We start from the raw sequence: 22,147 nt of genomic DNA on the forward strand, positions 1-22,147 counted from the left end.
TAGTTAACATATCAAAAGTTTTGGTACAAGGTATACTGAGTTTAAAACAAAATTTAATGTTAAATCTTTGCTCTATCAGTGGTTGCATGAAAAAAATCGCAGAACGCACCTGACTTGCTGGTATTCAAGGTGACACAGAATGAACACTGATCAAAGTAAACAAAATCCATGAATCTAGCGTTCTCCAGTATTTTATCAGCTATCAGGAAAGTCCAAGGAAACCTAATTTTGACGCAAAATGAGCTAATTATCACCCAACTCCGGTTTCTTATCTAACAGACCTTGTATTATTCATGACTTTAAGTTTGAATCAATCTTAAAATGTTCTCCTGTATCTTACATTAATTTATTCAATCAAGAGGAGAGAATAAATTCTCAAGGCTTTTCCTCCAATTATATTCTTTTATTTTTTAACATCTCTCTTCATTTAATCTTGTTAGCTCTTGGAAGGGAATGACCTCTTAAATTGATAATTATTAGAATGGCACTAGTAAATTCCAATCTAGGAAGTACCAACAAAATAAGAACCCCTCTTAACTAACTATTTTTTTTTTCTAAAAAAAAAGAAAAATAATAAATACCCGGACCATTATGAATAGAAGTAAAATGAATAAAAAATGAGGCTAAAAATGAGTGATTCAACAGTTCAACTCGGCCATCTCTAGTCCTGTCAGCTAGTTGACTGCATGTTCAACCATTGAGGGCAGAATCCTATCCACCAGTGCACAATGTCCAACTGTTCCTTTTTCCCCCATCACAAGACCAAAAGTTTATTTGTTTCTTCATTCCACCTAGAATTGCATTATCTGGTCAAAAGTACTCATCCGACCACCACTCAATGCTCCAAATTACGTTCTCTTACAATGTAGGCAGCTCAGTCGAGAATTTCTCTCCCTCCCTATCATTTCTTGCATGTGTGTGATTTTCAAACACCTCTTTAATTTTAAACAAACAACAATTGGATTGCATTTTGCAATTAGGAACTATAATTTCTAGTTCATCCGTAAAAACACCTATGTTCATCGGGTACTAATGGTATATATGTCGTTTCTAAATTGAGCCAGAAATTATGGTTCCTAATTGCAAAATTCGGTCCAATTGTATGTTGAATTTGAGTGGAAAAATTTTCAAGTTTATGCATAAACAGTCCCTAAATATCTGTTTCAATAATTTGAATGATCTGAAAACAGCAGTCCCTGTTGTAAGGGAACCGACCAATCAGGATCTAAAATAACAGCTGTTTCTATTCTTTTTTTGCCCCATAACATTATTTCGTCATCTTCTGGCCTAAGTATCACAAGCGCCATTCTTGCCTTGATGCTATGCTGAACATCTTAATATTGCTTTCATTTTTTCTTTATAACTTTAGCGCATACTTTCATGAGGGATTAACCTTGATGATAATAGAATTATTAGGTAAAATTTTTAAGTGATTCTGTTCATTATTTTTTCCGTAAAAATTGGACAAGGTGGAGAAATTTGGCAGCATAGTGCCTTAGCACAAACGATGCTTGTGATACTATACCTGCTAAGAGACAATTTGTGTTAGAAACCGTTGTCTTTATTATGCCTTGTCCACACCAGCGTGGTTTGCAAAACTTGTTCCCAGAGCGTTTTATTACTCGGCTATAATTTACACTGCAGTACCCCAGTTTGTGGGACCAATTTGCCCTAAAGTTCCACGAACCACGCTTTAACAAGGCCTTATCTGCATACAGTTTTACTCAACTTTAAACTCAAATTTGTCTTCATTTATTTATTTAACTACATAAAGATATACAGGGCCATTAGGGCCCCAAAACATACCAAACTGACAATATTAATTAATCATACAAAAATATGGGTTTGGATCTCAACTATAACCTGTACAATTAAAAAAAAAAAAAAAAAAAAAAAAAAAAAAAAGAAAAAAAAAACCAAACAATTTGCTCTTAAATTAAGAGTAAATGACTTTAAAAGAATGGAATATTTGAGTGTACCTGTGCCAAACATCTAATTAAATTCAGAACTGAAATTATGCAAAAAGACAATAAAAAAGACGAGTAAATAGAAAAAATAGAGTAAATAGCGAACATTTAGTAAATATAGAAGATAGGAGCCCCCACTTAATACAGCCTTAGGCGACTCAACCGCGTCTAGACCGATCCCCAGCCGCCCAATTTCACTCACTTATCATTAATTAAAGCGACCAGAGCTCAGCACCATCATTGGTGAGCCACCCAAGACAATTCCGAACAAAAGCCCCCTTTGAACCGCCGAAAAAATTCAAACAGCTCCCATCTGCCAGAGTATCATTTCCCTCAGAGCACGCTCGAATTAGATGAACATGCTGGCGATGTGAGGTCCTTGCCCTTGGCACATGAATTAACTTTGGAGAAGGTCTTAGCCCCGATCTGGCACCGCCAATTTAATTTTCTCAATAAGTGCAGGGCTATCAATTAAACCATTTTCTATCTTTAATAGGAAACAAGATCCGCTATTTTTCTTCTTGTTTGAAGTTGATGAACCGAGAACAAGGACCTCAGTTCACCCACATGCCTTCTGAGGGGAAATTGACATGGTACTTTTTGAAGTACAAGAGAAGAAGGAATTTGTTTTGTATCATTTCTGTACTGTGTTGGTAAGAATCTTCACTGGAAGGTCGAAATCTTTTGAACCTTTGGTCTTCTTTGGACAGCTGTTAGAATTCTCAAAATTTATTCATCTTCTTACTGTTTTCTTTCAGAACGACAATACCGATGTCTTGGTCAATGGGAAGAAGGAGGATTGACCTACACATATACTCAACGCACAGATGTTGAGTCTTATGAGTGTTTTGTTGGATTTATTTTCTCTGAGAATGAACTGTACATCAAGGAAGCCGGTGAACACTGCGAGAGACATATCGAACCCTTTAAAAATGGAATGAAGTTGTCAAGGAGGCGTAAGTACAAATTCTTGAATTTCGAAACACCAATTAAAAAAGTACACATCCCATCGTACATGTGGGTGTTAAAACTAACAAGGATGCCTAAAAGGCGCTATTCGAACCAGAATTATTTAACTTCTATGGTGGACCTCTGAAGTCTACTCACTGTACCGAACCAAGGTCGATAGACTCAGGTCAGTCCGTTAGGAAAGTTGAGTATGATAATCTTTGGAAAACAGCAGCAATGGTTGTCTCCATTACCAAATGGTCCCACTCTGTGCTGTTCCTCCAATCCAATTACATTGGTCTTATGCAGAACGGGGAGATCGAGAGGAACCATGCAATGGAGCAGCGCATATCGGGAAACATTTGAATTGTGGTGAAACAGCAAATCAGGGAAATTTGTCGCCAGATTGGGAAATTCCAAAGAACATCTTGTTAACGGACTGACCTGGGTCTATCAACCTTGGCACAGAACCTACTGCATAAAGTACATACGGACAGCCCATTCAATTTTATTGGTTCACAAGCGTCTACTTTTCAATACTCTTTGTCTACCTCTAATGTAGGTGGACCGGGAATACTACAATAACTGTTTATTATTCCTTGAATTTTTAGAATGCACCATTTATTAATATTTTGCCTGAAAGACTGAGCATGAGTGTGTGCAAGAAAAAGAGGCAGTTCGCGGAGAGCTAAAACTAACTTCCAACCTAACCTAATGTAACCTTAAAGTCGCTAATGTACTTATTCTTAAAGTGATCTATGACTGCTTACCAGTTGCGAAAAGTAGGACTTATCAAAAAAGGGAAGGTTTGGAAACTTATTAAAATCACAAAAGAATAATTTTAAATATATAAGAAAAGGACGTGTTGGGTACAGAACTTGCATCCCTTCAACCTTTTGTTAAGAACGCCCTCCATGCGGCTAGGGCATGGACTTGATGGAGGCACAAAATTTGACGGTATATATACCAGCAGTACACTTGACAGCAGCGCGCCCCACAAGTACATTAAATCTATAAGCCAAGTACACCTTGTGCCCTCAGAGGTTTATACTACACAGAGGCAAGATAGCTCCTGTTATGAATACCCAAAACGTGACTGCATGGCAACTAAAAAATTGAAAAATCACCAAAGCCTTATTTTTCAATAACCTCAGAGAGTTGAACGCTTTTCCGTGTGCCACACCGCATTTATATTTGCTAAATAGCCACAAGCAAAAACTTCTCAGCATCTTGAAGCAGAGAGTCTTTCTAGTCCTTTAGGCCGACAAGAATAAATATCTGTAGACAGCTTGTTCATTTAAAGACAATTTAAAGGTGCTTTTGGGGCTAAAGCAGCCAAATTACTGGTTTTATTTTTGAAATAATTTGTCCTTGATATGTATAATGCCAAAGTTTCTTAAATATGGTTATTTTAAGCACCCAAATACATATACCACCCATTTTTTTTATTTTTTGGTAATTTTTAGGGACCTGAAGTATCCCCAAATCTTTATTGCAAATCGATAAATCAACTCGTTGACCTTATAGATTAATTCTATGTGTAGAAAGACACAGGAATGGATATGGTCAATATGTTAAACAATGATTAGAACCTTGTAGCAACATCAACTCAACAAGAAAACAGAAAAAATTAGTTGGGATTTAGACGCTGTCTAAACCCTGTAATTCGGAAACCAGCTCTATACTGTATCTTGAAATATTTTGCAGAGTTGTGCGTTATTTTGAGCTTGTATATTAACTTTGGTTCGATGGCTGTATGGACTGTTCAAAGAGAGTCTATTTTTTTGGAAAGCTCTTAAGGAAGCGTATGCAATTTTTGGCTCTGAGGGGAAACTTTAGACACCCACAAATTTTCTCATGATTGAAATTGGTGATCTAATTATTCAGATACTTAGAATAATCAGATCTAACAAACTTTGGCGTTAAAACTATCAAGGTTTTGTTCCTAACTATATAATAGGACTTGCTTCTGTGTTGATCAGGGAAATACTCTCGGGAGTTTCTGTAGCAATTCGGGCCAGAACGAGAGAGAGGTGGGATCGCGCCTGTCCTTTTCCGCTAGAAAACACTTGTTTTTCCGGTGACAGGGCAGTGTGTTGATTCAACTACGCCCACCACTGGCCTGAGGTGCTTCGGGGGCTGCAAGGATCTCTGGTCGCGTCCGCAAAATTCAGGTCGGCGAGAGCTTCCGTGGTGCACGGATCTTCGAGCATCTGGGCATCACGGCATCTTGATCTCCGAGATCAGAAGGGATCTAGTATCTAGGTGTTGTTCCTGGTCGGTTAAGTTGGTTACATCGGTTATTTCGGTTGGTTTGTTGGATTCCCAGGAAATTGAATCAGTCAGTTTTTTCTCTGGTTTCTTTCTTCTTTTTCTGTTTCCTTTTATTAATTTTTTTAGTCAGTTTCGCCCCTTTTGTTTCTCTTTTTAATACGAATTATTCTCCCTTTTTATATTAAAATTCTGCCTTTTTATCTCATTCAGTGAGTTGATTATTTTCCCCCTTTTTATTATATATTTTATTTTACACGGACATTCTTCCTTCCCTTAGAGGAAGGGGCACTCTGGCCGCCAACCCTGATCGGTTGGCCGATCAGCTCTGAGGATTTCTCTCCGTTTCCTTCCAAAATAGCAAGAGGCGCGTTCTGGCCGTTTGTCTTGATTGGTCTGGCCAACCAGCTCTTTCAACCCTCCTCTTCGTCTATCCACCTTTCTGTAGGGCAAGAGGCACTGTCTGGCTATGCCTTGACTGGTCTGGCTAGTTAGCCTAGGGGTTGTTTCATTCTTTTTCTTCAGACAAAGGAAAGAGTTACGGTCTGGCCAGTCTGCTCTTGTCTTATCATCTTCTCTCCCCCCCCCCCCCTCCCAAGCCTCCCTTGTGAGAAGAGAGGGTTATTCTCCTTTTTTTTTCTTTTTCTTTTTTTGTCGCCACATTTCTGCCAATTTGCCTAGCTTACGGCCAAAACACCTTTAAATAGACTTAGTATTCCAGGTGTTGGACGAATTCCTTTTTCTTTGTGGGTTTAAATTACTAGGAAGACACTCCAAAGTTCTGAAGAGTTTTTGCTTGTGACTTGTCAAAAAATTCAAATTCATCCAGGCTCACCGTAGCAAATAACGTGCTTCACTTTTTTTCATTTTAAGGTGCCTTGCACTTGGAAAAGAGAACCTACCATACACGCCTGATTTCATGTTGTATCTGGAGGCAAATTTATACCCTACTTATATGTCAGTTTTGAGTTTCAGAGTTTAATTTTTAAGTTTGAATTTGTCCTTCCAGATTTTAGTTATTAGATTTTACTTCACATTTATACGTGCGTGTAAGCAGAGTATTGTGATAGAAAAAACAATTGTTAGTGAATCCTCCATAGGAATCCTGATGGCCTGTATGCCATGGGGTTACGTTTGGTAACTGTAGATGATACCGATCTTTGTTCTCGTTATTAAAAAAAAACTGTTATCTATCACATCTATCTTTCTTGGAATAGAGAAGTCACAAAGCTCTGAAACTCAACATTATCAGAAAACATTCAAATGAAAACAAATTTAAAGTCTCTCCATCATCATTCACCCGTGGCCAATTTTGCCTTCCAACCATTGAGACTGCCTCGTTGTATAGCAAATGGGGTTATTGCATGCATTTTTTTTAATTCAGTTTCTACAAGTTGGTGGTGTGCCGATTGTTAAGGTATTTTTTTAAAAATTTTCTGATGATTGGAACATGGAGAAAAAGCGTTGAAAGTTCAGAAACGATTTGAAACGGGACTCCTTTCTGCGCCTCTAAATCACGTGACTTGACGCCACAACACATGGCCACGGGTTTTTGCTATCTAAACTGCGTGCTAATATGAGCTTTTCAAAATATCAGGAAAAATCGAGTTATCCGACTAAACTCACTTTTCTTATCTTGACGGATACCTGAAGATAAGATGAATCAGTTACAGACTAGGTTTTTGGCTCTTCACAACGATTTCTGGGTCGAAAAGTGAGTTAAAAACCACCCCTCTCCCCTTTTCTTCACTGAGTGAAGCAGTCGTTCGGCGGTGAGCGGAGGGCGGTGCGCAGCAGCCGGCCCTGCTCGGGTTTTCAGGCAGCGTCCGCTCATCATCGTAGCCAATCGGAGCTCGAGATGAACTTAACCTAACCTAACCTTCACAAGATAAACACGCGGTCAAGATGTGGGTAATGGCCAGAGACAAGAGACCCTCCACTAGTATCTTGGCCATTGTGGAAGCTTTTACTTTTGGGACTTCAGCACTCAACTGTTGACTTACCTACATGGTTGATGTTCAACAACGTGTTGGCAGTTACGTTTTGCAAACAAGCCGAAAATGGCCGACGTTTCGGAAACTTGTTTGGCTCATGACGTCCTCCGAAGCTCATCATCGACCATGGAGGTAAGTCAACAGCCGAAACTAGGGTGATGACTGTTGCTCCCTAGTAATTCGTCGCCCTCACGACGAAGGGGCGTAACATCAAAATTGGACATTTTGAGTTATGAATGGATCCTTCTTCACCTCAAGCTCCTTTTTCCATTGAGTCTTGTTTGAAAGCTCAACTCTCAATATTAACCGAGTTATTGAGGAAAAACAAATAGGCGTAACATAAGAAAGACCTTTTCTGGGTACGGCGAACGGGCGCATCATAAAGCAAACGCGACTACCTGACCTCTCCTCAATGATACGTCCTAGAAAATCAGGTCCTTTCGGTTCGCGCGACACAATATGCCCGTCACTCACTGATCGGGTGTGTTTCTCAGTTATTGTTTCAGTATTTTCTTATTCCTGCTATAGATTTTAGACCAATCTGGCGGTATTTTTTATATTTGTCGGCGTGTTTTAATGCTACAGCCTAAAGAGCTCTTTATTGTTATTGGTCAGGAAACCTAATTTGTCGGGTGTTTCGGTAAACACGATTCGTATTGTCAGTCGGGATTCTTTGATTTCGATGGCTTTTCGCCTCTTAATTTTGGGTTGACAGGATATTCTGGGAAAAGATCTAAATTGTCCGGGGGTGTATAGACGGTAAATGTCAAAAGATTCTCAACTAGGTAAAGATTTTTTCAGTTTCTATTTACATGCCAATAAAAACTTGGTTAGCTCTAATTGTTTTCTTTTGACGACGTATTTAATGTAATCATGTTTGGTTTTTTTGTCTTTCACCTACAATTATAATGAGTGTAATTACAATCGACTACTATCGATGTTTGATTTTTTGATTTTTCAGGCATTCTCTTGCTTTATCGTTTAAATAGACATTCATTATTCATATTTAACTTCATTGTTCTAATTGTCCAGACACAGCTTTTACCACCTGGCCATCAAGAGTAAGCAAAATGAAGTGTTTTCAATTGAATAAAAGAAAAAATCTTTCCGCCGTTTTGTTCAGATAATGAGATTTCAATTCAACATATCAAAGCTTTTGGTAAGATTATTAATTTTCAGTGATTAAGGATGACAAAAATACATTTGGAGTGGCAAGGAAAACATTATTTTTAAACACTTCAAGTTGCGAGCTCTTATTGATCAAAAGTAAATGCAGTTAATGAAATATTACTCGTCGTGTCAGAAATACAATTAAGCCTCCTAATGCAGTCAATTTTAACAGTTAACATTATTTCGTCTTTGGCGAATGAAAAAAATTATTTTACTTTTATCTTTAAAAATGAAATGTCATAGTCTGCCATGAAATTGAAATATTGGCACATCTCTTTGAATTTAAACCTCTTTTTTTTCTTAAATTTTATTATCAAGGCATTGTTTTAACTTAAACAGCTGTAAATTAAAGTATGTCAAACTATCAAGAAGGACATAAAATATATACTCTTATGTTTATTACTTCAGTATAGATTCCTTTAAAGTCGTATTAATAAGACACTGCTTTTGAAAATTCTGATTGAATATACGCTAGGGTGAAGCGTTTTTGGGCTTTTTTTTTATTTTGAAAATGGACATAGCACAGTAGTTGTGAAATGGTCTAAAAGTAACGCCTGAATTTTCCTGAATCTTTTCGTCAACGTTTAGGCCTCCCGGATTGACGTTAACGTCAAAATTAGCGGAAAATCCGGGTTTTTTGACGATAACTTGGCAACAATGGCAAATACGACAAAAATGCATAGAATCAGAGTTGTTGGAAATTAAATTTCCAACAACTCACTTCCTTATCGTTTTTTCTGTAAGTGCAACCGTTTTAGTGTAAAATTCGAAAACCCGTATTTTTCCGGAAATTTGGCACAAATTCTCGTTCAGTCCGGGAGAAATACGGTAGAAATACGGGAGAAAGAGGGCTAACTCGGAACAAATTGCGTGCGTGATAGACTTTTCCTTCAAGAATACCATCATCGGATTGGCCTGAATAACACAAAACATACAAAATGTTTTCCACGGCTCCACCGCGGAACACCCCTTAAAATTCCTAAAATTCAAAAAGGCGGCCGTGTTTAGATTATCAAGCATCAAGGTAATTTAAAATGTGCATCTCGTGTGGTATGAGGTGTCGTTTCCTATGTCTTTTTAGTCGTAAATTTCAAATATAGTGTTAAAAAAAGCCCCTGGTCAAACGGGATGCATCAAATCCAGAACGGCGGCCAACTTTGAACGGCAGGAGGGTATGTTTGTCCCATATGCCCTCACATTCCCCCCTGATAGTTCGTCCTAGTACCACTTCTTTGCGTGATAAGTCAAGTGAGGTATTAGTTCCCTAAAGGATATCGATGGCGAAATTCCCAAACCTGGTATCTCGTTTGCAATGTTTGAAAATTCCAAGAATTCTGCAACATCGCAAACCGATACATGCTTTGGTTGTTTCATCGTAACTTTCGTCGTAGATTTCCAGTTTGACGTGATGAATACCACCTGGTTAATCGGGCTGCACAAAACTCAAAAAAGACTGATAAGTTTGAAGGGTGGGAGGACTTAGCAAGTTAAATAATGACGCAATGAGTGAAGTGAAGTATTATTCCCTGTGTAATTTTCGTAAAATGTGAAGTAAAAAATTAAGTGGAAAATGAATGGTCAAACAGGGTGTCTCAAATCCACGATGACTGTCTGTAAAAGGCAGTAGTGTTAACCAGAGGTGTAGCTATAATGCTGGAAGGCAATATCTGAACGGTGTTTGCGTGCAACATAGTTCCTTTCAGCATTACGTCTTATTTTAAAATATGTCTTATTATACATCTTCGAAGATAAGGTACCGATTTCCGTGTAAGTAATATTCGCGTTTAAAATCCTTTTATTCCCCCTGAGAACCAAGACTCTTTTTATTCGAAATGTGAATAAAGCAAATTAAGTCACGTGAGAATCATGGCGAAATAAAAAAAAAAAAATCAATTTCCTCTAAAATCAAAAGTTGACGACACCACTCTTCAAAAAATATACTCAGGAACATCATCCGGTGGTATGAATCATCAATGTTTTAATTTTTCATTCTTTTTCTTTTAGTAATAGGTAACTCAATTGCATGTAAATATCGCTTATTCAGCAGTCTCTCTTTGAATTGTACATTTATTTTGTAGTGTCATTTTATTGATTCTTCATATGGAGAAAGTCACCATCCTCGATTTCAGCTCTTATTGAGGAGTAGTATTAATTGTGAACATTTCAGAAAACTGTCAGATTTATTTCAAAGATTTTTCACTATCACACTTGAAATTTTCTGTTCTGTCCTTCTTATTTAGAAGTCATCCACTTATCCCATAGTCGGGAGACCCCGCACGATTTTGGGGCATTTTCTGTTGTAAATTTAAAATTTACGAACAAAATTATCTAAATTCACCGCAAACATGGCGGCATCTTAAACCCTAGTAACCTGCGGATTCGGCCTGGATTGCCAGTTTTACGCCTCCTGACCAGGTGTCATTCATCGGATCATAGATGAGGTCTTATAAAAGACAATTTAATTTTGAACCTCTTATCAAAATGATAAACCAATATTATCCAGAGATCGTTACCTTACTTTCAATTTAAAATGTAATACACTAATCAAACTTTATAAGGTACCCTCCCGCCGTTCAAAGTTGGCCGCCATCCTGGATTTGATGCATCCCGTTTGACCAGGGGCTTTTTTTAACACTATATTTGAAATTTACGACTAAAAAGACATAGGAAACGACACCTCATACCACACGAGATGCACATTTTAAATTACCTTGATGCTTGATAATCTAAACACGGCCGCCTTTTTGAATTTTAGGAATTTTAAGGGGTGTTCCGCGGTGGAGCCGTGGAAAACATTTTGTATGTTTTGTGTTATTCAGGCCAATCCGATGATGGTATTCTTGAAGGAAAAGTCTATCACGCACGCAATTTGTTCCGAGTTAGCCCTCTTTCTCCCGTATTTCTACCGTATTTCTCCCGGACTGAACGAGAATTTGTGCCAAATTTCCGGAAAAATACGGGTTTTCGAATTTTACACTAAAACGGTTGCACTTACAGAAAAAACGATAAGGAAGTGAGTTGTTGGAAATTTAATTTCCAACAACTCTGATTCTATGCATTTTTGTCGTATTTGCCATTGTTGCCAAGTTATCGTCAAAAAACCCGGATTTTCCGCTAATTTTGACGTTAACGTCAATCCGGGAGGCCTAAACGTTGACGAAAAGATTCAGGAAAATTCAGGCGTTACTTTTAGACCATTTCACAACTACTGTGCTATGTCCATTTTCAAAATGAAAAAAAAGCCCAAAAACGCTCCACCCTAATATACGCTCTCTTGATATTTTTCATTTTCATAACCTTTTAGAAATCTCAAAAAGGATGTACCTTAAACCATAGTAAATATACAGAACTGACCACCTAGAAAAATCGCGGAAGAAAAATCAAACTCAAAGAAAAGAAATTAAGTGAAAGAACTAACAAGTAAGGAATGAAATAGGGGAAGATATAGCGCAACAAGATGATACGCCCGCCGAGAGGACGCGGCGGAGCAGCAGAGGTGCCCAATTCAGTGTTCCGCCAACGGACGTATCAGGACCCTTTTCTAATATTTCAATGATATCAGGGCTGCTAGGCATAATTTTACAAATTCAATGTGATTTTTAGAATCCTGATCTTTTTCTGGCGCTGAATGCGAAAAAAAAAATCAGATACGTTAATTAGGGACGTAGCGGCGAAGGAATTAAGTTCTTCAAAATCTTATTTTTGCTCTCCTGAAAAGTAGTCAAAATCTTGATACGCCTCTTCGTCGTGAGGGCGACGAATTGTCCATAAGGAATTGTTGAAATCCCGAAAGTAAAAGCTTCCACCTGTCGCTAGGAGGCCAGTGGAGGGTCTCTTGTCTCTGGTAATGGCGGCGAGGAGAGGCACCCATGCGTTGTGACGCGTAGTTTGACCAACCGTACAGCAGCCAATGAAAATCGTTTATTTTCAACTTGAATTTGATGGAACTTTGACAGGCTTTCTCGGGTATTATGACCTGATTTTTGACGTTACTATCGTTTTTATCGCGAAAAGTTCTTTGACTTCATATTTTTTATTCTCAAATCCCTCACCCATGCAACAACCCCATTCTTTGAGAGGTGCAAATTTCCCCAAATAATCAACAAAAAAGAAAACCAATAACTCTTTAACAAACAAGAATTGAATGGCAAAACTAAGTTAACGGAAATTCCAGTAAGCCCGTTCAGATCATTGAGTTTGTAGTGCTCCTGTTTCTTTTTTCTTTGGATAATGCCGATATTCAGTTTGCTGGCTATTGGATTTTTTTTCTATCTTCCAGTCTTTCCAATTATTCTTAAAATTTTTCATCGGTCATTTTTAGGAACTTGTACAGGACCTAGTCATGAGTCCACAACAACAAGTACAACGTCAACAACCACAACTACAACTACAACAACTACCACCACTACTCCTCGACCATTCTCATTACTCACCAAACAGTGGATAACAACGCGAAGAGTCTACCCCACACATCCAACCAAACCATGGAAGGCAATTACAGGTAAATAAGTTTTTCTTACTTTTTTTCATGGAGGATGCCAAATTCTATTATTTATCCAAGTAAAATTCTTTAGCTGCCAATAATGAAATGAGAGGAGAAGTAAAGAATCATCTGGTTTCAGTCGCCAAGGTGACTTTTAAGGAGTAAATAAAATTGTGAGTTCAGAATAGCTGATCATGGCTCCAGTACACTTTTTGTTTGACTCAACTCCTCAACTCTTCCTTGTGAAGGCACAAAGTCAACTGAATACTTTTTGTAGATTGTTGTTAATGTACTAACAATAAATAAAAAATAAATAAATAGATTAATAAAAAAAATAAAAAAGAAGTTCATGAAAATTTAAGTTATTTCTTGCACGAAGGCTGAATGGAAGGTGTAATGCTTACTTTTAAATATTTCCAAAGATGTTCTCTGAAATTAAAATGCAAATTATCTTTGAAATGATGTATTAGTTCGTTGACAATGCCAAAAAACCCTGCACTTTTTGATCGGAATATGCCGCTTTCAGGGCTCACTGGTAGTAACCTCAGGAGTAATTCTGGAAGGGGAAACACCCTGAGACCCGCGACTGGGGCAAGATGGCGGCTGTTAAAGTCCGCTATTTTGGTTTTTTTCAAAGCACTGTCCTTTGATTGCTATTGATCCGATTTTGATCAGCTTTTTTTTAAAAATGAAAGGTAATTTCCTGGAGAACAATTTCGTTCCTTACCAAATTTCCTGTTAGTCTTAAATTTGCTTTCTAAATCGGGAAAAACCAAAATTTTTTCAAATTTATAGAAATTTCAAGGTCAAATAACTTTCTGACAGGCTAGAAAATGGATATCTTGCCTCCTCAGACGGAGCCGTAGAATTGCCTGACCTTTAATTTGATACCAAAACGATTTTTGTGCAATAACAAATAGGCACGTGAGAGCAATTTAAGTGTTGCGCGCTTTGCGCCGTGGGACCCGTTTCCGCGCTCTAGACGGCCGACGCGACCCTTCAATTCGCTGTATCTCGGTTGCTGTTCGATCAATTTTAATCAATTTTTTTTATAAGCAGTTACACTCATGGAAAACTAGCTCCCTAAAAAATTTTGGCGTTAACATGATAATTTTTCAAATTTTCAAGAAAAACGAAAATTTTGTAGTCAGATACCTAATGCCTGATGGGCGAATAAATATGAGTGTTTCGTTATTGAAAGGAGACGAACGCTTGATTTAGGTTTAATGCGATACTGAAACCAAATTTGTGCGATGAAAAACAAACCCACAAGAGCAAGTCAAGTGAAACGCGACGGTGCGCGTCACACGGCGCGTACTGCCTGTGTTCACTGCCGTGTCATTCGGTTGCTACCAGATCCGTTAAGATCATTTCGTTGTAAGAGGCTTGAAGAAACTGAAATCAAAGCTTTGCTTCATTGGACCGATCCGCAAAAGTACCCCTAAGTTGTTAAATTTGATATCATCATCATCATCCCTGCGTGACCAAAATTAGACCCGTGACAGCAATTTCATTTCATTCATAAAGTTCATTGCATTACTGTAGGATATCACATCACAGTGGAACAAACAAAATGACACAAGTATTCTGGATAAAGCCTAAGAAAGGCGCCCAGAGTTTCGAGACAACAGCACAGACAACAGAAGAATGAACAACTTGGAGGTCCACACTTTTGATATAATGAAAGCGGTTAGAGAGCTAAAAAATGACAAAGCACCGGGTCTTGGTGGAATTCTTGTCGAGTTGGTCAAGAGTAAGCCGTTGCTGAAACTTTGGGAGGCCTTGGAAAAAGCAAATTTTAACGGGGGGTTGATTGGCGCTGGTTGCTGGCACTCAAAGAGTTTGGCAGTTTCGCTCTTTGAAAAGACAGTGCTTTGAAAAAAACCCATATAGCGGACTTTAACGGCCGCCATCTTGCCCCAGTCGCGGGTCTCAGAGTGTTTCCCCTTCCAGAATTACTCCTGAGGTTACTATCAATGAGCCCTGTATTCCAATCAAAAAGTGCAGGATTTTTGCCATTTTTGGGTCGTAGTCCAAGGACTATACTTTTGAATGTAGTCAGCATAAAATGCAATGTAGTGCTCCCAACTTGAAGCAAGTATTTTTTATTTGAGCGTCAGCAATGTGATTCTTTTACCTGCCTGCCATGCCAGATTGCTAAAATCATATTTGCAGAATCGTACGTTCAAAGTTCGGGTAGGCGAGGCGTTATCAGACAGCCTCCCTATTTTAGCAGGTGTACCCTAGGGTTCGGTACTGGGTCCTTTGCTGTATCTTCTCTTTACCTCAGACATACCCCCTGCAGTACGGGATTTCATGTTAGCTAAATACGCGGACGATACAGCGTATGCGGCGTCCAATTTATCCCAAGAAGTAGCTCTAGACATACTCCAAGAAAATTTAACTTCGGTATATGACTGGTGTCAAGAGAAAGACATAGTCATGAATCCTTCTAAATTCGTTTTAATGATCTTTTCAAACCAAATAATAAACAATAACTTATTTTTACAATATGGAGATGTCCTCATCCCCATATCAAATTTTGCTAAATATCTGGGCCTTAATCTCGATTGTAAATTGAAGTGGAAACACCACATTAAGCTAAACCGTCAGGAATGCAACTGGAAATTTAGTCGCCTTCAGTGGTTGGTGGGAGGTCGTTCTCCATTATCCCTTGGCAATAAGTTGCTTATTTATAAGCAGCTTATTAGACCTGTCTGGGCATATGGATGCCAGATATGGGAAACGGCTGCTCCCACGAACATTAAGATGATCCAGACACTTCAAAATAAAATACTTCGTAGAATCTGTGGGGCACACAGATATGAACGAAACAGGGATATCCACAGAGATCTCGGCATTGAGCCTGTGGGAGACTTTATCACAAAAATTTCCTCTCGCTATGAGGCTCGTCTACATAGACACACTAATGAGGAAGCAATTACGTTGCTAGATAACAGTAAAGAAATTAGAAGATTAAAAAGACGCAAACCATGGGAGCTGGCCACTCCTCGATTTGATCTGTATTTTTAATTATACCATGCTCCTCTTTTCTTACATCATCTTTACATTAATTTTCATTTTCATTTGTATCACTGATTTTCATACTCATTTATATGTGTGTTAGTTTTTGTTAGGGGCGGGGAGGGTTATTTAGTGGTAGTTTCACTACTTATACTCACCTCTGTTTCCTTTTCTTTCAAGAATTAAGAAACTACTCTGTTGTCTCTTGTATATTGATTTATTACATTGTAAAGATATTGTATATAATTCCTTTGGAAGTTTACAAAATAAAAATCTAAAAAAAAAGAAAAAAAAAAAAAAAAAAAAAAAGCAATGTGATTCCAATTTCTTTTCTTTAAACAACTTCTCCAGCTTCATCATAAAGCTTTTTTTTTTTTTTTTTCTTTTTTTTTTTTTTTTTCTTTTTTTTAAATAGATGGTTTTGTAACCATTCGTGAAGTTTACAAGTCTCTTTGAATTTTCAATTATGATATTTTTATTTTTCAGCTCCTCCCAGACATTTTAATGAAATCGAGGACAGCAGTGGAAACTCAAAGATTCTGGCCTCCAACTTTTTGGTCATGTTCATTTCCCTACATTTCCTCCTCCATTGAAGCCTCTCCTACTTTTATATTATGTATTATGAAGACAAATTAGTGAGATATGATGTGGATTTTTCACATTATTTAAAAAATTGCCTATTTGGTTGTTTGTTTGTACAGTACCTACTCAATAAGTTTTTGTATGTTTAAATAATTTCGGCATTTTTTTTTAAAAAAACGCATGATTTACTGTGACCGAAGTACAGTCACTACCCGCCTGGATCTTATTATTTTATTATATTTTTATACTCATTCAACCATTGGTCACAGTGCTTACCATTTTTGTAAATCATATATTCATATTTTTCGTCCCGTTGTTTATTTCTTAGCTCAGAGCCTTTTGTAGAGAAGGGACGTCCGATTCTCATGTTGGGTAAAATTAACAGATGGATCACCATACTGCCACAATTTGAGCATCTCTCTCCCCTTACATTCTTCTTCAAATACTCTCCGCACCAAAACAATGAGATTGAACCTACCACTTGCCTTACATCTCGTATGTCAGTAATGTCCATCCCTCCCTGTTTCAAATAATGAGATCCCTGCTCTTGATATTTTTTTGTTCTATTATTTTCTTTTATGTATTTTAAGTATCTGTTAGATTTCTTAAATAAGTTCCTGTAGTCAGTTAGAACAAAATGTGCTTTTGAAGAAGGGCTAGTAGAGCACATGAGCTCAAAAATTTTGAAGCACAACATTTAATTATTTTCAGCCATTCAGTACCCTGTTCAAAAGATATTTGAACAGGTATCTTTTACATATCTGTATCAGTAATAAACATAATGATATTTTGGCTACTTGAGATGTTTCTTATACCCCCAAAAAAGGATAATTTTCTTTGAAATTAAATCCACTTTGCCTATTTCATGAGCTCCACAAAATAAATGGAGGTTGATTTCAAGCATAAAGTCTGAAATCCCTCGCCTTGTGTTGAAAAAAGCCTGCAAGTTAGAAACTCATTGCACGTTGCTCTTATTGAATAACATGAATTTTTGAAAAAGGCAAAAATGAAACCGTGAAATGATCATTTTATTTTAATTAATTTATTATTTTAAATTTTCCAGTTAGAAACTCAAATGTGTCTTTTCAAGTTCTGTGATTGTGTAATTAGCCTAGTCCACTCAAATTTAAATTTCATTCCTTCATAGACTTCACACGATTCGAAAGGTTCACTCCCGCAACTCTAGAATAGTAAGATTTTAAATGCTTGTGCCTTCTTTTGGTTTAAGTAACTAGTTTACTGTCTCTCTTATTTGCCCACTTATATTTATTTGATTGTGTGAAAATATATTTTTGCTTTGAAAGAAAGTGTGTAAATGTAGGGTTATCTTGTAATAGATGTATTTAAAATGTCCAATGAATGAGCAATACAGAAAAAGTTAGAGTTCCTTAAGCGGCAAGTAAAAAATACTTACAACTTTGATTTGGAATTTACATAGGCTGTCTCAAAAGGACTGCACGTTTATTTTTTCAGAAAAACGGTAGTAGATGTCAAATGCGGTTTGTGTAGTGTTATAGTGCTTGTAATGGTTGATAAAACAAGACTAACTCAAGCTCTCTAGTTCAAAAATCGATCAAGTCACAGCGTTTTGAAAATGGCATGTCCATTTGCCTTTTACAAGATTTGTTGCACTTTTCCCTGAGAACATAACAAAGATTTAAAAATTCAAATGTTTTTATCAAATTAATTATGTAGAAGCTCATCAAGATTACTACCATTTACTCTTCTTCAATAGATGACTGGACACGGGTTTCCTTCTTGAAGTACTTCTCTTCATTTTCCACACAGTGCTGCAACTGTTCTTCTCGCTTTCGAAAGTTTCATCCATGAGGTTGTTCAAGAAAGTTCCATCACCTCTTTTGATTTTCTTGGCGGAGTTGTATCTCTTGCCTCCCAAGCTCTTCTTGAACATGGGAAACAGCCAAAAGTTGCAAGGTGCGAGGTCCGGACTGCGTGAGAAGTGCGGAGGACAGACATTCCAATGTTTATCCATAAACCCTTCGGTGAACTTTGGCCGTGTGTCACCAGGCAATATCCTAGTGCAATAGCTAGGTCTCTTTCATCTTTAGCTGCTTCTTTGTAACATGCCCAAGTAGTGTCATCAGTATAGAGCAGTTGCGTCAATTGACAGTATGTCTCAAACTTCTCTTGATCAAGGCGTTTTCTTTACAGATTTTTTGGCTCTGTAAATCTTTGTTTTCATTTTAAAAAAATTGTTGAAATGAAGAAGGGGTCTGCTCGACTTGTCATTTGCAAAACGCCTTGCAGCCTGGATCCCGACTTTTCCCACGGCAAAGAAGACAAGAGACAAGAAGAGGCAAGAAGAGGCAAAAAGTTCAATTCTGCCAAGAAAATCAAAAGATCTGTTGGAACTTTTTTGAATAACCTTAGGGATGAAGCTTTTTAAAAAAAATGTTTGCAGAAGCTGGAAGAACGTTTGCAGCATTGTATGGAATGTGAAGAAAAGTATTCCAAGAAGAAATCTCAAGTCCAGTCATCTATTTAAGTAGAGTAAATGGTAGTAGTCTTGATGAGATTCTACAAAATTAATTAATTAAACCATGCGAATTTTTAAATCTTTGTTCCGTTATCAGAGGAAATGCAGCAAATCCTGGAGGGGTCAACTGGAAGCGCCATTTTCAAAACTCTGTAACTTGCTCAATTTCTGAACTAAATAGCTTGGGTTAATTTTGTTTTATTGATCATAACAAGCACTATAACACTACACAAACCGCATTTTGATATCTACTACCGTTGGTCCTTAAACAGAAAACTTGCAGTCCTTGTGGGACACCCTGTGCAAGATTGTTCCTATCTTGAAGTGAATGAAGCTCACATCTCTTTTCAAAATGTATTTTTGTAGCTGTCCCTGCCAATGGATAAGATATCCTATCCATTGCCGAATGAGATGTGGATTATTATTAGCTTTGTTGGTTCTCCTTGAAACAGCTCGCAACTATCTATCGTTGATAGTTTTATTTCATAGAAAAACGCTCTGAAAAAACTTTAGCTCCAACCAAAAGTTGGAATTTTAAGAGGGTATAAAATCGGCTCAAAGTTCCAGGAAACATTGCATTGGTTCTTAACAAGACCTACAGCTGGGATACATTAATGTATTGTAAGGTGTAAAATGGTCACATTTGGTTAAATCTTACATTTTTCTTATTATAAAGGAAATCTGAAGGATTTGGGAGAAAGAAAAGAAGCGTCTTGGGTGGGGGGACTCCAGACTTTCTACTTGCCATCGGGGCTATCAAGTGTGGCTGTTCAAGGTCGAAGCTCGGGGATGCCAAAACTGCTTCTAACCGGCAGACTCAAATTGCAATTTCTTTGCCTCTGAGTCCTACATGTATGTACGATGAAAACAAGAAGAATGTTGGATTTTACTTAATTTAAGCATTTTCTACCTAGCTGTTTGGCTTGCCCCCCCCCCCCCTCATTTACACCACTGTATAATTTTTCCTGAAACTAATCAGTGTTTTTGCAACCTCTAAAGATTCAAATCTTTTGCTTAAATTTGCATTAGCATGTTTCTGGTGAAATAGAGCCAATTAACGATAAGTTGTTTCAAAACTCCAGACTTGGGAAAATAAGCGGCACCAAATGTGCAGGCCATGCGTAAGTTTTACCATTTGTATGAATCCTTTGTTTTTTATTCGTCATTTGTCACACTTTGATTTTACGGATAGAGCCAACACACTTGCTAGTTTTCAATATTGTAGATCAGGTTCTTTTGATGCTTTTTGTTCCTCGACTCATTTTGGAACCCTCAGAATGATCATATGCAGTTTCTTCCTTTTTACAAATCAAAATATCAACGGTGATGTACCTGGTTTAACCTCGACTAATCACTGTGATGACTGTATGGTGTTTTATTTTTTGTATCTTTGTAATTTTTTACTCATTTTACAAGAAATTGAATCTGAAGGCTCAATTAGACCTAATAAAAAACTCTTATTAGCTGTATTTTGAACTCCATGTGATTCTTTCCCTGGAAATTTGTAGCTTTTTGTCTTGAACGGCTCAGTTAATCTTCCAACTTTTTATGGAAAATTTCACCAGTCGTAGTTATTTTGTAGACTCAGACAACCATTGTTATGCTTTGATTAGGAAAAATTATCATAGTTTTCAGACTATGCCATCAATATCAAGTTATATGACATCTTACCCTTTAAAAGAAGTGTGCCTATTGTAAAAAGAATCAGCAAATGAAAATATTTGGTTTGAGGTTTAAGTCATACGGTCCAGGCCGCAATTTCGTTATTCACCTTATTTGAATCACCCAAACCTAACATACAGTTGTATATAAATTCTCAGCTCTGTCAATGTAGCTGCTTTTTAAGGTGTGCTTGCATATTTTGCTGTTGCAACCAATAAGGTGTAGGCTCCCCCAGTTAGAGGTGTCGTCAGATAAGTTGACATTTGTTTACTTTCAAATTGCAGATGCTGACGACGAATTTACGCTTCCGAACAAAGCGTCGTTTGCTACTATCCACCTCAAAAACATCCGTATCATGATCATTACTTATCTGTTATGATCGGGGACCTTTATGTGGTAGTAGTTTCTGTGTGGCTATAAATTAAAGTGTTACATGGTTTGAAATCATTAAAAAACCTATCCAAGCTTAAGTTAGTTTGACACCTCGCTTGTGCTAGAGTCTGATGTTTCCATGTGGATAGTAGTGATGCAAAAACGCCTGCAACCGAAAGTGAACAAATGTCAACTTATCTGACGACACCTCTCCCATGGCAGGGATCACTTCTATAGAACTCGTCCCTGACCATGGGCAGAATTGGACCTATGGACTCATGAGGAATCCACAAGGAGACTATCAACACATACCATTTTCAGTAGGCAGACAATCAATGTGTAAATGTGTTCCAAAGGTAAATTAAATTTTTTATTTTTCTGCAGGAGTATTTTCAAGTCTGAATAAACTGAATCTCAAATTCAAAATCAGCTCCTTGCATGAGTCTTCTTTATTCTGGCTGAATTGAATCCTCCCACCTTTTAGAGGCTTAAGTTGCAAGTTTTTAGCTTTTAGAATCTCCAGTCCAAGGAAAGAGCTTGGAAAATGTCATGAAGCTTTGATATAGTGCCTTTTTAATTTTTTGTCAATTTTTTTACAACAGCTGACCCAATAAAAAAAACATATTAATGCATCTTCTCATATTTCTCTCAACCTCTCATTTTTCTCGCTCAACAATCTTGTAACACACCTCTATGTTTTTTATGGGTGTGATTCATTACATATGAATCACAATGGCGTCTCCAGAAAAGAAGAGAAGTTCTTTGGAACAAGGGCCTATGCCGGAAAAAGCAGTTTCAGGAAATTGCATTTGATAGTTCAAAAGTGTGTAACTCAAGCTCTAGCCTATATTTTTGTACAAAACTTGATTTATTTGAAAGAACAAGTCTTTGACAGTATAATTGCAGAAATGGAACATAGTGACTACATTTCTCTTTGATTCCCACTGGATAACAGAAATCATTGTTCATATACGCCCTTGTTCCAAAGAACAAATCTACTAGTTAAAAATTTTACCTTTTCTAGAAGAAAGATTATGATACAAACAGGAAAGTGGGAAAAGAAACTATGAAGCACAATTCAAAGTAAAAGGGAGGTATATTACCGAAAAAGGTTACATAAATTCACTCTAGAGAGTCCTGAATTTGTGCCCAAATTTTGGGCAAAGTTCAAAAAACG

At 37.3% G+C, this 22,147-nt stretch overlaps 1 protein-coding gene across 3 annotated transcripts in view; it reads left to right on the top strand.

The window, feature by feature from the left end:
* Positions 1-21,602, top strand: part of LOC109043984 (uncharacterized) — a 247,270-nt gene extending 225,668 nt beyond the window's left edge. For all 3 annotated transcript variants that reach the window (XM_072306298.1, XM_072306299.1, XM_072306300.1), the window contains 3 exons: positions 2,726-2,923; positions 12,672-12,851; positions 16,344-21,602. In XM_072306298.1, coding sequence (XP_072162399.1) covers positions 2,726-2,923; positions 12,672-12,851; positions 16,344-16,450 — 485 coding nt within the window. In that variant the 3' untranslated portion in view covers positions 16,451-21,602. The remainder of the gene's footprint in view (positions 1-2,725; positions 2,924-12,671; positions 12,852-16,343) is intronic.
* The last annotated feature ends 545 nt before the right edge of the window (positions 21,603-22,147 follow it).

This window comes from Bemisia tabaci, chromosome 1, assembly GCF_918797505.1.
Source record: "Bemisia tabaci chromosome 1, PGI_BMITA_v3".
In the NCBI taxonomy this organism is placed as follows: Eukaryota; Metazoa; Arthropoda; class Insecta; order Hemiptera; family Aleyrodidae; genus Bemisia; species Bemisia tabaci.